Source organism: Felis catus, chromosome F2 (assembly GCF_018350175.1).
Source record: "Felis catus isolate Fca126 chromosome F2, F.catus_Fca126_mat1.0, whole genome shotgun sequence".
Taxonomy (NCBI): Eukaryota; Metazoa; Chordata; class Mammalia; order Carnivora; family Felidae; genus Felis; species Felis catus.
This window is the reverse complement of record NC_058385.1, coordinates 46,901,699-46,916,998: the sequence shown is the minus strand read 5'-3', so window position 1 is coordinate 46,916,998 and position 15,300 is coordinate 46,901,699. Positions and strand designations below refer to the sequence as shown.

General features: G+C 41.8%; 1 protein-coding gene across 1 annotated transcript in view; it reads left to right on the top strand.

Moving 5' to 3' along the window:
• Positions 1–296: 296 nt before the first annotated feature.
• YWHAZ (tyrosine 3-monooxygenase/tryptophan 5-monooxygenase activation protein zeta) overlaps positions 297–15,300 on the top strand; it is a 33,549-nt gene continuing 18,545 nt past the window's right edge. Inside the window, exons 1-3 of the mRNA XM_006943327.5 lie at positions 297–425; positions 755–942; positions 3,913–4,217. Of these exons, the coding sequence (XP_006943389.1) occupies positions 3,924–4,217 (294 nt within the window). The 5' untranslated portion in view covers positions 297–425; positions 755–942; positions 3,913–3,923. The remainder of the gene's footprint in view (positions 426–754; positions 943–3,912; positions 4,218–15,300) is intronic.

The window sequence follows — 15,300 nt, the reverse complement described above, 5'->3', positions numbered from 1 at the left end:
TCCCTATTCCGAGCCTTAAAAGGTCTAAGGCCGCTTTCCGCGAGCCAGCAGGTAGAGCCGCGGCGGCGGAAGGGAGGAAGGGAGGGGCTGCGCGCTCAGGTTGGCCCCGCCTGGCGACGGGGTGCGGCGGGCTGAGGGGGTAGCGCGCCACACCGCCCCTCCCCGACCGTCTGACCGCGCCCTCCCCCGCCACCCCCAAGGCCTGATCACAATGCCAGAGCGGCGGAGCCACTCGCGTAATCCAGCCCCCGGCCGGCCCAGGAGGCAGTTAACCACCGCGGGGCACGGAGGGCGGGGCGGACCAGGGCGCCTGGAAGGGGATGGGGGGCGGGGGGGATGTGAAAGGTCCCGGATGTTGCTGAACCGGAGCCCCTTCTAGAGGGAGTGACTGGCGCAGGCGCAGAAGGGCCGCACGGAAAACCAAGGTGGGGGTGGGGAGGAATTTCCTTCTTGCTGGTTTTGAGGAAGAGTGAGCCTGGGAAGATTGCGGGGGATCCGAGGGGAAGGCGAGGTAGGAAGGTAGTGGTGGGGGGAGGGGGAAAAGAAAAAGGAAGGAGCTTCCTGCCCAGGCTCACTCTCCCAAGAGCAGAGAAGCTGGGAGCTGAGCGGGCTGGGGAGGAGTGTTGGTAGCGGGAGAGGTGGTGCGCTCCGCCGCTCGCCCTCTAGCGCGGGCGGGCAGGACGCGCGCGCTGGGGAGCGGCGGTTGCACTGGGCCCCCAGAGCTGTGGGCACCAATCAACGGTTGCCATAGCAGCGTTTGACGTCATCGTGCGTGTGGTGCCCCTGCTGCCGGGGCTGGTGATTGGAGGAAACCCCGTGTCTGCGGAGCGGCTGTAGCCTGTGAGCAGCGAGATCCAGGGACAGAGTCTCAGCCTCGCCGCTGCCGCCCAGAGACTGCTGAGCCCCCGTCCGTCCGTCCGCCGCCACCCACTCCGGGCACAGGTAAGAGACCCGGCCGCCGCCGCCTCGTCCTACCCCTTCCTTTCCCAGACCAGCCTTCGGAAAGCGCGGGGGCCGTCCCCGCTCCACAGCCCCTCAGCCCCGCTCGCCCGGCGGTAGCGGCGCTGGGCTGAGGCGGAGTCTCCTCAGGCGGAGACGGGCGGCGGCTTTTCCGCTGGGTTCGGGCGGGCGGCTCGCGGCCGCCTCGGGCTGCTTGCTTCCGGATCGACGCCTTGGCCCCGATAAGCTCCGGTTCCCGGTCCCCGTCCCCCGGGTGGAATGGGCGCCCACACGCGAGATCCCCAGGGACCCGCCCGGCCTCCGGCTCCCGGCGGTGACCGAGGCTCCGCTGGGCGCGATCCGTTCCCAACCTTGCCGCCCCCCCCCCCCCAAAGCCCCTTCCTCGTCGCCGCCCAGCCTCCCGCTTCCGCCCGAGATAATGACTCGGCGGCTGCGGGCATTGCAGTGGCGCAGGTGAGGCCGCCCCCTCCCCTCGCCGCCCTCCCCTCCCCTCCCCCTGCCTCTCCCGCCCGCTCCTCGGCGCAGCCTCCGCGCCCCGCGCTGCGGCGACGGCACCCAGCCCTCCCCCACCCGGGCGGCGGCGCGGCGGCAGGGCCGGGCCTGGGGACCGGGCCGCGAGCCGAGGCTGGGCCGGAGGCGCCCGCCAGGTACACGAGGGCGAGGCCTCGTTTCTGGCACGGGCGGGAGCCGGCTCCGGGGTGGGGCTGGCCTGGGACCCGGGGCCGAATTTCCTGGGTTCCGCGGTAGGGTGGGGGATGGGGCTGGGGTTTTTTTTGTTTTGTTTTTTTGTTTTTCCTTCGGGTGCATGGGGGCTGTGCGCCCAGGGCGGGGGATAGAGAAGAGAATGGGGAAGACGGTGGGCCGGCGTCTCGCTCGTCTGTCTGGTGGGCTTGAACCGAGGGTCCCTGTGCTCGCTTTTTAGATGGTGACCTCCTCTTGGGGCGGGTGAGGCTGAGCGTAACAGCCGGCTGTGGCCCCGCTCGCCTGGGTGTGGCTCTTGCCCCCTCCCCCACCTGCTGCAGCTGTCGGGTCCTTATAGACTAAATGAGCACCAGCGGTGTCCGGTGGCGGAGGAGACGCGGGTGGGAGAGTGGGGTGTGTCCGCCGCCCGGCCGGTCGTGGTTCCGCTTCTGCGGGCGGCGCTGGCGTCTCTGCCCCCGGGGCGGGCGGGCTGCTCCCCGCCCCCCCCCCTTCCCCGGCTCGGGCGGGGGCGCGCTGCTCCTCCCTCTTGCTCTGGTGGGGGGAATTAACACTCGGCGGTAGGTTGGGCTCCTTGACACAGATCCGCCATGACAAAGAGGGAGAATCGGGGACTTGGGCGGAGCCAAGGAGGGGTGGTTGCGGATAGCGCGGACGGGAGGATTTGCACTTTAAAGTCAAGGTCTGCCTGTGTTCGTTTCACCTCACTCGACGTCTTACGTCGGTTAAGGGTTAAATGGGTGCGGCTAGTCTTCTCCGCAGTACAGAGGCGAGGCCTTGGAGTACTAGTTACTGTGTGAGAAGCCCGATCCACTTCCCCTTGTACCAGAGGGGTTGGGGAGAGAAACCTTTGTACTGGTTTTTGATAATTTTTCGTTAGAAGCAGGATTAACCTAAGAGCGTTCTTGAGATCCTAGGGGGAAAATTAGTAATTTTGAGGGGTGTGGGGGGTATGTAATCATAAATTTTAAATAGTTTCGCTTTGACACGGTATCCCTTGCACCCAAGCTAGGTGATTACTTGTTCACCTTGTTCCGATTTGGCTTTAAAAGAGAAGTATTGTGGGATTTTCCTGAGAAGGTGAAGGATCTGATACCGGGTGTCAATTCTTCTAGTGACAGTGGCTCTTCTGTTCACCTTTTAATAGTGCACTTCAGGCTCTATATTTACCACTTGCTGTGGGATCAGGGTATGGTTTAGCATCTTTCTGTGCTGTTTTAGCACCTTTCAAAAGGGTATCTTTAAGGAAAAGTATAACGGGTAAGTTAAAAAAGGTCTAGGGAACTTGAGAGAGAATTAGGTGGGAAGTTACGGTAAGGGCAGCTTGAGTGATCATATAACCAGTTAAATTTTGACTACTGGAAACAATGCAATAACTCTGCATTTAAACTAGAGCAGTGACATAAGAAACACCAATCACACTAGAAGCACTTAATAAATACATCTTAGTGCTCACATGAAGGTAAGAGTCAGGACTCATCGATGTGTTTTTAACGCATGTATGTGTATAACAAGGTGCAGGCAGATGAGGTGTTAGGGTCTGTTAGATGGCAAAGGCGCGGTTGTTTGTTTTGTATTCAGAATGCCTTAAATCAAGCAGTTTGGCCCGTTCTTCCAGAAAATTATCATGCCAAGAGCAGCTGTCAAGTGTTGCAGAGATCACTGGGTTTGGGGTGGGAGTGATACCAATAAAATGTAAACTTAAATGCTTCTGACTATAACAGTAGGTATTATTAAAATGAACAGACACGAATTACATTAAGCTGACTTGAATCATGGTTCTGGAAAAATGGTAGAGGTTGTAACGTTCTTCATTGGCACTGCTTTCACTAAAGAAAAACTGCTGACTTTTGGATTACTTAGGATATTGGAAATTGGAATTGAGATTTTGGCCAAGTAAGGTAAGGGATGGATTTTAAGGTAGCCTTTTGATCAAATGTGCTTTGACTTTATGTGAAATTAGAATCTTCTGAGCAAAGATGATGTAATGCAATTTTAGTTTTGCTACATTTATGTTAATGGCTTTAAATTTGCCCCCTGAAGGCTGAGGACATTCTCCCTTCTCCCTTCCCTTTTTTTTTTTTTTCCCCTTCCTATTGTCATCCTTTTGTAGGGCTGCATTAAATTCCTCGCGTGAAGACTCTTCCACAGGCAATTAGGTTTGAGGTGTTAATCTAACATTTACAAAAGGTATAATACTGAGTCTTTATTTTCATGGAAAAAATATCTGAATGTTACTTTTTTTCCCTGCAGAACATCCAGTCATGGATAAAAATGAGCTGGTGCAGAAGGCCAAGCTGGCCGAGCAGGCTGAGCGATATGATGACATGGCAGCCTGCATGAAGTCTGTAACCGAGCAAGGAGCTGAATTATCCAATGAGGAGAGGAATCTTCTCTCAGTTGCTTATAAAAATGTTGTAGGAGCCCGTAGGTCATCTTGGAGGGTCGTCTCAAGTATTGAGCAAAAGACGGAAGGTGCTGAGAAAAAACAGCAGATGGCTCGAGAATACAGAGAGAAAATTGAGACCGAGCTCAGAGATATCTGCAATGATGTACTGGTGAGAATCAAACATTCAGTCTAGCTTCACTATGATATATAGGATTCCTATAATGAATATCAGGTGTTGGTCTCAACTTTTTCTTTCTTTGGTTTTTCTTTTCCTTTATTCTAAAATTGAGCGTTCTCAATTTGGAAGTCTTCAGGGTGTCATTACTAAAAGGTTATTAAAACAGTTGTAATTAAGCTTGTGTAAATTAAATGGAATACTGATTATCAGTCACTTCAGGTAGACTGAAAAAGACTGGTAGTATATTTTATACTAATTGAAAAGATGAAAGTATTTCTGTTGTGGTCAGGGTGTTTGTAGTAGTTCTAGAACTCACTTTCTTAAATGTACATCTGTGGATACAGGAATTTTGCATATCTTGTTTTATGTATGAGAGATGTAATAGAAGACTCATTACAGACTTAATACCCTTCCTTGGTTTAGCCAGTATAATGTAATGAATTAGCTATGCCAAAAATTATGGCTTCAGAGTTGCTTTTTGCCTCTTCTTGCATTTAAGTGTTAGAGGTCAACTTTGACAACTAGAGTAAAAAATCATGAATAACTCAAACCTGATTTTTTCAGGTTCAGTCAAGAAGTCGTTTTAGAATTCAGTACCTATTGTTTTGAAGCACTGCTTCTCTAAGAAGCTTAAAAGAATAGAACATAGCAATATTCCTTTACACACAAGTCTTTAATTACTAGTAGAATAGCTTTACATCCTAAATTATGAATATTTTCCTGAAATGGTACTTTCTTCATGCTGTCTTTTATTTTTTTTTTTAATTTTTTTTTTTAAACGTTTATTTATTATTGAGAGACAGAAAAAGACAGAGCATGAGGATGGAGGAGGGGTGGCGGGCCCGGAGAGGAGACACAGAATCCGAAATAGGCTCTAGGCTCTGAGCTGTCAGCACAGAGCCCCATGCGGGGCTCGAACCCACAAACTGCAAGATCATGACCTGAGCCAAAGTCGGATGCTTAACCGACTGAGCCACCCAGGTGCCCCAGTGCTGTCTTAAAGAACAATATTTTTTATCTTAGTTAACATGGGCTCACAAAATCTTCTCATGTATTATCTTTCTTCGGTGCTTTTTTGTTTTTTATTTAAAATCTTCACATTGGTAGGTGTCATTTATTTTTAAGATGGGAAAGGAATTCCATGTTTTTATTAAGGCTAAATAACATGTTTATCTTGTGGTTTGCTAAGGTAATAAGAATATTTAAAATACAAAAATACGTTTTTCTGTAATAAAAAATGTGTTGGGTGTTTTCCCCCCTTACTCTCTTTACTGACTAGTACCTGCATACATGATACTGAATTTTGTAGCTCTGGTGGTTTCCCCCCAATTATTATACCTGATAGATTAGATAATTTTTATTTTGGTTTCAGAGAGTTTGTTGGCTTAGGAATCTTAGGAGTAAAAGAGGATGTAGTAACATTTTACTTTTTACTAACAAGCTTCTTTGCTATTTCAGGTAGGTATTTGCATGTTTTCCCCATACAAGATCTAAAAGCTCCTGTCATTGTGAGGATTTTCCTAGGAAAAGACTAGCAGTTTTAATTTTGTTTTCCTTTTGTTTCCTTACCAAGAAAAAAAAATACTGCAAAGGATCAGTGGATGAGAATAACTAGATTAATCTGTAAATACCTTCTGTTTGTCGATTATTAATGGGGTTTGGTATTGGTGACTACCCATGTTATCCTTCAGAATAGTACTGGCCTCTCACCAAGCCTGAGTGAAATTTCCACCTTGAGCATATAGATAAATCAAAGTTTAATTTCTTCACTATACAAAAGCTAAACAAAGTTTTGCTTCCAGCCTTGGTCTTTTGGTGATCTAAAAGTAGATCTTTCAGCTCTGCTGTGTTAGTGGTCTTTGCATGGTTCATGCTTCCTAACATGTACTCAAAAATATGTACTCAATATGTACTCAAAAAAAAATATGTACTCAAGTATTTGCTAAGTAAATGAACAAAAAGGCTTCTTTTGGAAAAGAGGGTAGTAGAACTAGGTCAGCAGCACTGCTAATTTTCCAAGGCCTTTTCTGTTTCATCTTGGGAAAATTCAGTATTTACAGATATTGTGGTTCTTTACAAGTAGGCCTATCATCTTTTTTCAAACAGGTCATGTTGGCTCCGGAAATAGCTTACATAAAATTCCATTTTCCCCTTCAAATAAAATGGAAGAATAAAATACGGAAGAACTGCCATTTCTCGTAGAGAAAAAAATTTTTGATGTACTTGATGATTAGTGAAAGGTTGTTTTAATTATATTTTAAGGTCTCACTTACATGGTAAAAAGTAACCATAATTTTTATTCTAGCTTTTTCTGAACTTTGATTTTGTTTTTTTGTTTTTTTTTTTTTTTCATTTGAGAAAAATAAGCAGGTAATCCCTTTTCAGAATTTAATGTTTTTGTTGCGGTTGCATCAGTGATGAACCAGACTTCATTGTTCTGTCAAGCACCTATATGATACTGGCTAAGATCTTTTCTCATAAAAAGGAGCTAAGTTTTTCTAAAGAGCTTTTTAGTTGTTATAAAATGGTGACTTCCATTCTGGTTATGTGCATTTATCAAGTGTTTGTTTAATTTATACCATTTACTAAACAAAGAGTAGCCTTGTCACTTTGTGCAAGAATTGTAGAACATTACTGTGGAAAATGGTCACAGGCATATTCTTGACAGCATGGAGTTCTCTTTATGCTAGAGAACTTGGGGTTATTCATTGTGTTGTTAATTTGAAGTTTGCAATATGTGAACTAATGCAGTCTGCCTTTTCCTGCCAGATCTTAGACCAAAAGCTCTCTTGGTAGTCAGGCAGGGACCCAACACTGGTGATCTCTAATACCTCCTCTGCATAAACCCACAAGAAGAAGCTAAAAATTGGACAGTTTTGTCTTGAACGTGAAATGACAAAATGAGGAAATATATACTAGAAAACCCAGTTCAAGTTCAAAGAAGAATGTAGTGGTGTAAAAAGAATGCCAGGTTTTGAGTCAGACCAACCTAAAAAAAAAATTTTTTTTTTTTGTTTATTCACTTTTGAGAAACAGAGACAGACAGAGTGTGAGCAGGGGAGGGGCAGAGAGAGAGGGAGACAGGGAATCTGAAGCAGGCTCCAGGCTCGGAGCTGTCAGCACAGAACCCAACACAGGGCTCAAACTCACGAACCACAAGATCATGACCTGAGCTGAAGTTGGACGCTTAACCGACTGAGCCACTCAGGCTCCCGGTTGAGTCAGACCAACTTTTAACCATCTAATAGTTGCAAGGCCTAAGGAAATCATGCGGTCCCTCTGAGAAAATGGAGTTCAGTTACAATAATGTCTACCCTGTAAGATTGTGATGGAGAATGAAATCAGGAGTCTCTTAACTCAAGAGTCTAGGAATGGGATTTAAATCCAAGAAGCCTTAAAAACTGTATTTTTGTGGGGCAGAGGGTCCATACTGACCAGTAAATTTTTCGAAGTTGTATTAAATTTGAAAGCCACAGGAGTAAGACAACAGCTTATAGGAGGTGAAGCAGTAAAATCTTGAATCTAGCATTTATAACAGTTGGCAACAGTAGGAGAGTAACAGTAATAGTTAACTCAGTTAATTTGACTGAATTCAATTTTATTAAGTTTTTCTACATTTTTATTTGCCCAGGGCACTTTTAAGGTGTGGTTGCTGGGCATTGGTTTTTATCTCCAGGCTACAGAACTGCTATTAAGCAGCTAAGAAACCAGGTAGCTTTGGGGGCTTTCCTGGTCTGAATATCTGGCTTTGAAAACCGCTGTATGCAATTGTAGGCTGAAAATCACTACGCAGCTCATTTATTGGAATAAGTGCTTCTCAAAAGAATTCTACAGTTATACTCCTCTTTACCACTTAATATATTTACATGTTTTTGTCAAAAGGCTTTTGGTATGTTTCAAAATACAAAGACCTGTGGCATAGTAGATACCTACAGTCTCTTCTAGAGAGGAATACATTGGACAGAGTCTTTTTGATAATACAATATTTTTTGAAGAGTTAATCGTGATAAGCAGTAAGTATTGCACCTGGTAAGGTGTTTTATACAGTTGGGAAGTCTGAGGTGTATGATAGGGAAATGAAAGAAAATAAAAGAAGGAGAATAGAAAGGCAGGTGTTTGCTGTCTGGTGGGAAGGGGAAGAATAATCAACGACTTAAGAGCACCAGGCTACCTATCCTTTTCCAGTATAGCAGTACTTCAGTAAGAATGGAGTATGTTCAGGGCACCTGGGTGGCTCAGTCCGTTAAACATCTGACTCTTGATTTCAGGCTCAGGTCATGATCTCAGGGTTTGTGGGATCAGGCTTTGCACTGCTTAAGATTCTCTCGCGCTCTCTCTCCCTGCTCCTCCCGGCTCACTTGCATGTGAGTGCTCTTTCTCTCCTTCTCCCCCTCTCTCAAATAAACTTAAAAAAGAATGGGGTGCTTTCTACCTGTTCTAGTAAGAGACATGGAGATGTTTAGTTTTAGTCATAAGATGAGCCGTGAAGATTATTATTATTAGTGTGTTAAAAGCAAACTGAGGAAATGATTAAAGGACTTAAAGTTGGGATTAGAGTGAAAAACACCTGAGTTAAAATCCCAAAAGTGTAGGAAGGACAGGCATACTTCTAAAATAATGATACAACTCTTAGAATCTACCGAAGAGAAAGGAAGAAATTGTTTGCAGCCCCAGCAGAGACATTTTGAATTAGGTGGAAAATAAGCTACTTTAGAGTTATTTATAATAGCTTACCAAGAATAATTTTGCTTTTCATTTTTTAAGAACACTCAGCTTTTTTGTTAAAGAAATCCTACGGGTAATACCTCAGTAGTGGTACAGTAGAGGCATCCTAATTAGTTGGTTAATTGCAAAGTAGTCTGTGCAGTCATACTTGTTTTAAACCTTTGTTTTAAATGAAAATGTAGATGTTTATGTGTTCTGTTGTCTGTTTTTAATGTGAGACCAAGACTGTTTTTTTAAGTTTTTATTTACTTATTTTGGGAGAGACAGAGTGAGTGCGGGGAGGGGTAGAGAGAGGGAGAGAAAATCCCAAGTAGGCTCCACACTGTGAGAACTGTGAGATCATGACCTCAGCCGAAGCCTAGAGTTGGACACTTAACCAACTGAGCCACCCAGGTGCTCCCCATAACATTTTCAAATACTTTGCTAACTACTCCTACAGATGAATCCTTTATAAATACATTTTGGGTTTGCATAGTAGAGTGAGAACATAAATGTTTGATAAGCAGTCAGTACAGAATCCTAGAAATGTGTAATTGTTTCTGATCTTTCAGTTGTTGAACCCAGGTGATTTTTGTGTGTGACTCTCCTTTAAAAACTAGTTGTTCCAAAGCACTCAATTTAGTTTTCATAGTAACCTACCTTTTCACACTCGTATTTCCTAATATTTAGGTAGCATAACATTTTAAGTAATTAATAGCCAGTTTAGCGTGGTTTGGAAACAAATATTGGATTGTTCATTGGATATCTTAAACAGATACCAGTAACTGCTGGTACAAGCTGAGGGGGATTCCAGAGAATATCTGAAAAACCTACTATCCTCAGGCATTTAGTCCAAGTCATGGTCATTGCCCTGTGTGCTTAGCTAGGAGTGAAGAATGTAGTATAATTTAGGTTGTCAATTAAGTGAAATTTGGTTAATCCAGCACATTACGGTTTTGTAGAAGAGTTGTTGCATTCAGGATCATTCTATCAGAACATTGGGTGGAGAGAACATCGGTTCCTTTAAAATGCTTTTTCAGTAATATTGCAAGAGATGAGACTGGGAGAGATGGGTACTGGTTAGATCATACTACACTACTATATCTACTGTATATACACCTAGTATAGTGCTGTAAACTAAGGAATGGGTGACTTCAAAGGACAGGAAAAAATTTCAGCAAAGAAAATGACACCAGGGGCATATGGTTGGTACAGTCGGTTAAGCATCTGACTCTTGATCTGGCTCAGGTCATCATCTCAAGAAGTTTGTGAGGTTGAGCCCCGCATCAGGCTATGTGCTGATGGTGCGGAGCCTGCTTGGGATTCTGTCTCTCCTTCTCTCTGCACCTCCCCCCTCCACCCCCCTTGTTCTGTCTCTCTCTCTCTCTCTCTCTCTCTCTCTCAAAAATTTAAAAATGACACCAAATTTTGCCTCTTAGAAGGTGGGTTGGTAGGCGAAAAAGAAAATCAGCTTTTATAATGTGGCAGATTTTTTGAAGATTTGATCTTTGACGGTCTGGTTCTTTTCTTTGGACTCATTTTCTCCTTTTACTAATACCAGAATAGATTCTCACTGCCTTCCATTTTATAGTTAATCATTATTTATACATCTATCTTGTTTTTATAATTGAGGCTCTAACCTATGAAAGACTTTTTTACCCCGTGAATATAGTATCTACGTTCTACATAGATACTCTTTCTATATTTTCTATATATCTATAGTGGTTTGGTCACATAAAGGGAGCCCAGTATATGAAATAGTTTGGCCTTTATAATATTGAATTAAATGTTATTGGGCTATTGAGATTAATTTGACTATGTATTTTTGATTCCAAAAGTAGGCAGTCTTTGGTGCATTCACATTGAAGAATGTGTCTATGTATGAAAAAAATTTTTTTTGAGTTTAAATTATAGATGTTCAGATGTCAACCATGTTTTAGAAAACTTACTGTAATCCACTGAAATTATAATAGGTATTAGAGTATTGTTTGTCCTAGAAATTCAGATTCCTATTGTGATTTCATCCTCATTCTTGCGGCTCTTTATTATGATGGTTTTACATTGAGAGTAAACACTGCTCTTTAGGAGATTTAGGATTGCTGTCAGTTTCAATATGTCAAAAGCTAGAGTTCATCTTTCTTTTGAAATTACCTGTCCTTTTGTCTACCTAATTTTAGCAGTTCTGTGCTGCATACAGCTCTTATATATCTGTAAAACACTGGTTTCCTTCTCTCTGACTGCTCTTTGTCAAAATCCCATACACAAAGCCTTTGGGTCTAGTTTGGTCTTAACCACTCACTGTTCCTGTTACAAACCATTGCTAATTCCCATCTTTATGGCCTGATGATTTCTGCTTCATTATGATTTAGAATTTACTTTTATCCTGTTCTTTTTTTTTTTTTTTTCAACTAAAGAGGATTGGCTCCATTCCTTCATTCTCCTTGAAAACAGGATAGACCATTGATGTTTATGGTATTTAATTAGATACTAAGTTTACCAATATTTTTTAGGTAGCACAGATTTGAACTGGCTTGGGAGGAATGGTGTGCTTAGCCACTGTGTCTCAGCAGTTCCCAGTGTATTTGGTACATTGCTGTGCAACAGGTCATTCTTCATTTGTTCTCTCTGAATGAAAATGTGGTACCAGTTGTCATTTGTGGTCGATTTAGTTTTGCATTTTTGGTAAGATACAATGTGTGACATAAGTACATCTTGTCAGAATTCACTAGTTACTTTCTAGTGGCTTGCCTATTTGTTTATAGCTACAATTGGCTCTTGGGGGAACAAAGCATGAATTTATAGCTAGCTGATTAATTTATTAGCATGGTCCTGTGGTATGCACATGCACATTTGTTTACATTGAGATAGATAACTAAAAGATTTCAGCATAAAAACTTTTGTCAGTTTCTTTTGACAGAATTTGTTGTGAGCATTCTTTCCTTCTCCCCTAAATGAAAATATGCTTACAGTGGGGTTAGCCATAGGCAGGATGGCAAGGTGAGAATGTAAGGACAGTCAAATGTTAGTATGTAGAGTTAAGTAGACCAAAAGAAGACGGTTGACCTCCTGTATGCCTGTTCTTTTTGTTTTGTTTTGTTTTTAATCTAAGAAAGACCCTATTGCATTTAATTTGTAAGGAGTGCCCAATTTTTGTTATATTGGGATTTCATTTATTTGAATTGTTTAATGAGAAGTTAAAAACGCTTTTCAGGGGAGGTTAATTGCCTTCTTGAAAATAGCTTTTGGGATCTAGGAGGTTTTTTTTAATTAGCAGTATTACTAAGGAACCCAAACCAGTCTGAACTGAGGGTTTCTCATCTTAATTGATTAATTACAAATGCTTTTTTGAAAAAAACCTTTTTTTCCTTTTTTTTTTGCTTCTTAACACATATAATAAACACCATTCCCAGAGTTTAGAAGGACATAACCTACTTGGACCGCATTTAACAGAGGGACATTTAATGAAAATCCTACCCCAAATGCATTACTTTTAAAATGTGATTCTGTGGAATTGACAGTTGAGGGCAGCATTATGTATAGGCAGGCTGGAGTATACTTAGAACAAGTAAGTTCTCAATTCAGTGATTTGAATTGTACTGCTGTGTTTGGAAGAGGTTTGGAAATACGACATCCCAAAGTGATCAAGCGCTTTGTTATGGATAATGACTTTTCCTTCCAGTTCCCCCTTTGGTTGTTTTCATCTGATAGAGGGGATTATCATCAGAGTGTTAATTTAATTGGATCACAAGAATAAGACTTGAAGAATAATCTTGTGTAATTTTTCTAAAAATAAAGGAAAGTGTATACAACCTTTAAAGGGTGATAGAATCTAACAGGCTATGCAGACTTTTAGGCGTTTTTTTTTTTTTGTTTTGTTTTGTTTTTAATGATTTTGGGCAAGTTATTACATTCCTGTGACTATTTCTACATTTTCAAAATGGGAATGATGATAGTATCTACCTTTAGGATGTTAAGTCCTTTGCTCTTAAAAAATCTTGACAACTTAGGAAAATAGACAAATAATATGAGGGGAAGTACTTCATGTTGTTTGAATATGAAAGAACTGGTCTTCACCTTTTTTAAAAAACAACTAATAAAATACAGTCCCACTAGGGAGTTTATACATACTATAAATCTGTGTATGTGCAAATTAAACACTGTCAAATTAGGTGTTTTAAACAAAAAGTGTTTTGTGATGGAAATATTGAGAAATGGGGCCTTGATTGGTGACCGCCCAGGTCAAGGTTGACACCAGCTAGCAGGGGAGAAGAAGGAAAGCCCCCCAAGCATAGCAGGACAGTTTTACTAGTTACCACTTAATGGTCTATAAATTCTTTTTGGTACTTTCCACCATTTACTTTTAATCATTAGGAGCTACATTTTCAATATGAGGTAAAACATTGATTATCCTAAGATTATTTTGCTGGTATTAAGGATCCAAAGGCAGACAGTTCTCTGAATCTGATTTAACTTAGCATTTTTTCATACCACTTATTGTGAGTCTTTTCACCCAGTTAATATTTCAAAACATACATGCAAACTGTTTTAGAACACCAGGCTTTCTATCACTTAAGTTTTCTGCAAATTATCTGTTGATTCATTTGGAGGGAAAAAATCAGAGAGCAACTGTTGTAGCTTTCGACAGGAATTAGAATGAAGTTTCAGGCTGGCTTTGACATTCCTTAAACACCAGGGATAATATATCTTGGTTTTCTCAAATTCAGTTGTTGATTTTCTAGAAGTTAAATGGTGAAGATTTGGCATGTATTTATTAATGGAAAATGTATTCAGTTAAGTGATTGGTCAGAATCCTCTCTGATCCCCATCCTTGAAGTGAAGCAGCTCTTGTTTTTTTCATACCATGTGACCTTATTCATAGGCCAACATTGCATAGAAAAGTGGATTTAAGTAGAAATGTCTGCAAATTAGTTCTTGACACCACCTGATTAGTTAGCAGTTTTGGTGGGGCACTTAACTAATTGGTTGGAAGCAACTAATGGAAATTGCAGTTGAGAGAAAAGACGCCATTCCAGCCACAAGGGGGAGTAAGAGACTAATTTCCAAATCGATGGGCCCCTATTGCAACAAAACAATCTTGCTTTCTTTTTAAAATTTTAGATCTAGGAATGATAAAAGGCTCATTTGCTCTGCAAAATAAAGTGAAAGTTTTGGGAAGACTCTCCACAAGCGAATTGTGCAAGACTAGAAATTTGAACTTACACAGTGTGCTGTAAAATTGGAGTTAAATTTCCTATTGAAGATGTTATTAAAAATGACTTTTGCAGGGTGTTATGAGGCTTGTAATTAAATAATAAAATAAATTGGAAGTTGAACTTTAGAATCATTGGATTTTAGGCTTGGAGGAGCATCCAGCCTAGCTTTTTTTGTTTTCGCAGATTAGAAACTGAAGGTCAGAGGTTAGGTTACACCATAAGCATTAATATTTTTTGTCTTTCTCTCTCTCTCTTTTTTTTTTTTTTTTTTTTGAGGGAGAGCGAGAGAGAGATAGCATGAGTGGGAAGTGGGGGGAGAGAGGGAGAAAGAATCCCAAGCAGGCTCTGTGCCATTAGCATGGAACCCACGAAGCCATGAAATCATGACTTGAGCTGAAACCAAGAGTAAACCAACTGAGCCACCCAGGCTCCCAATATTTTTTGTCTTATCATTGTATATCACCTTAGTTGTAGATTGAGACATGATGTTTACTCTGTCATAAATGTATGAATTTTTAAGAGGGATTGGGGATTGTCAGAATAATGGAAAAATTACCACTGTGCTTTGTTTCGTTAAAAACAATGACCTCAGTTTTAGACTGTATTTTAGGGCTCTGTACTTAGCTACAAATAATGAGAATCACATTTGGAGTCCTTTGTGCCTCAATTTCCTGCCCTTTTCCCTTTTAACCACTGGCATTTTTCATTCATGATTTGTATGAAAACAGAAAATTTGTAACTTAATGTATTCATTTGTTTTCATGGAAGAGGGCCATGGTAGTACAATTTGCAACAGAGGAGTGGGTCTTTCCCATTCACATATTTGGTGAAGTCAAGTCAAAGGAGGCTTACTCCACGTATATTTTCAAATTGCAGTCCATAAGTATCTTATTAAAAGTTCTTTTGCTTTGATATTCTGGGGCTCTTTTACTAGTTGCAAATGCCATTTTATGTATAGTTATCAAGGGAAATTAAATTTAGCTCTGTTGGGATACTCAAAAAAAAAGTGGGACCCTTTCCCACCCTTTATATTTTTATTTACAAATGGATCATCACTTGTTTCTTGCTGTTTCTCTCCTAAATAGAAATTTTACCAACCCAATAATAAAATTTGAAAAACATAATTGAGTAAAAGAACGGTATGTGGATGGAGAGCA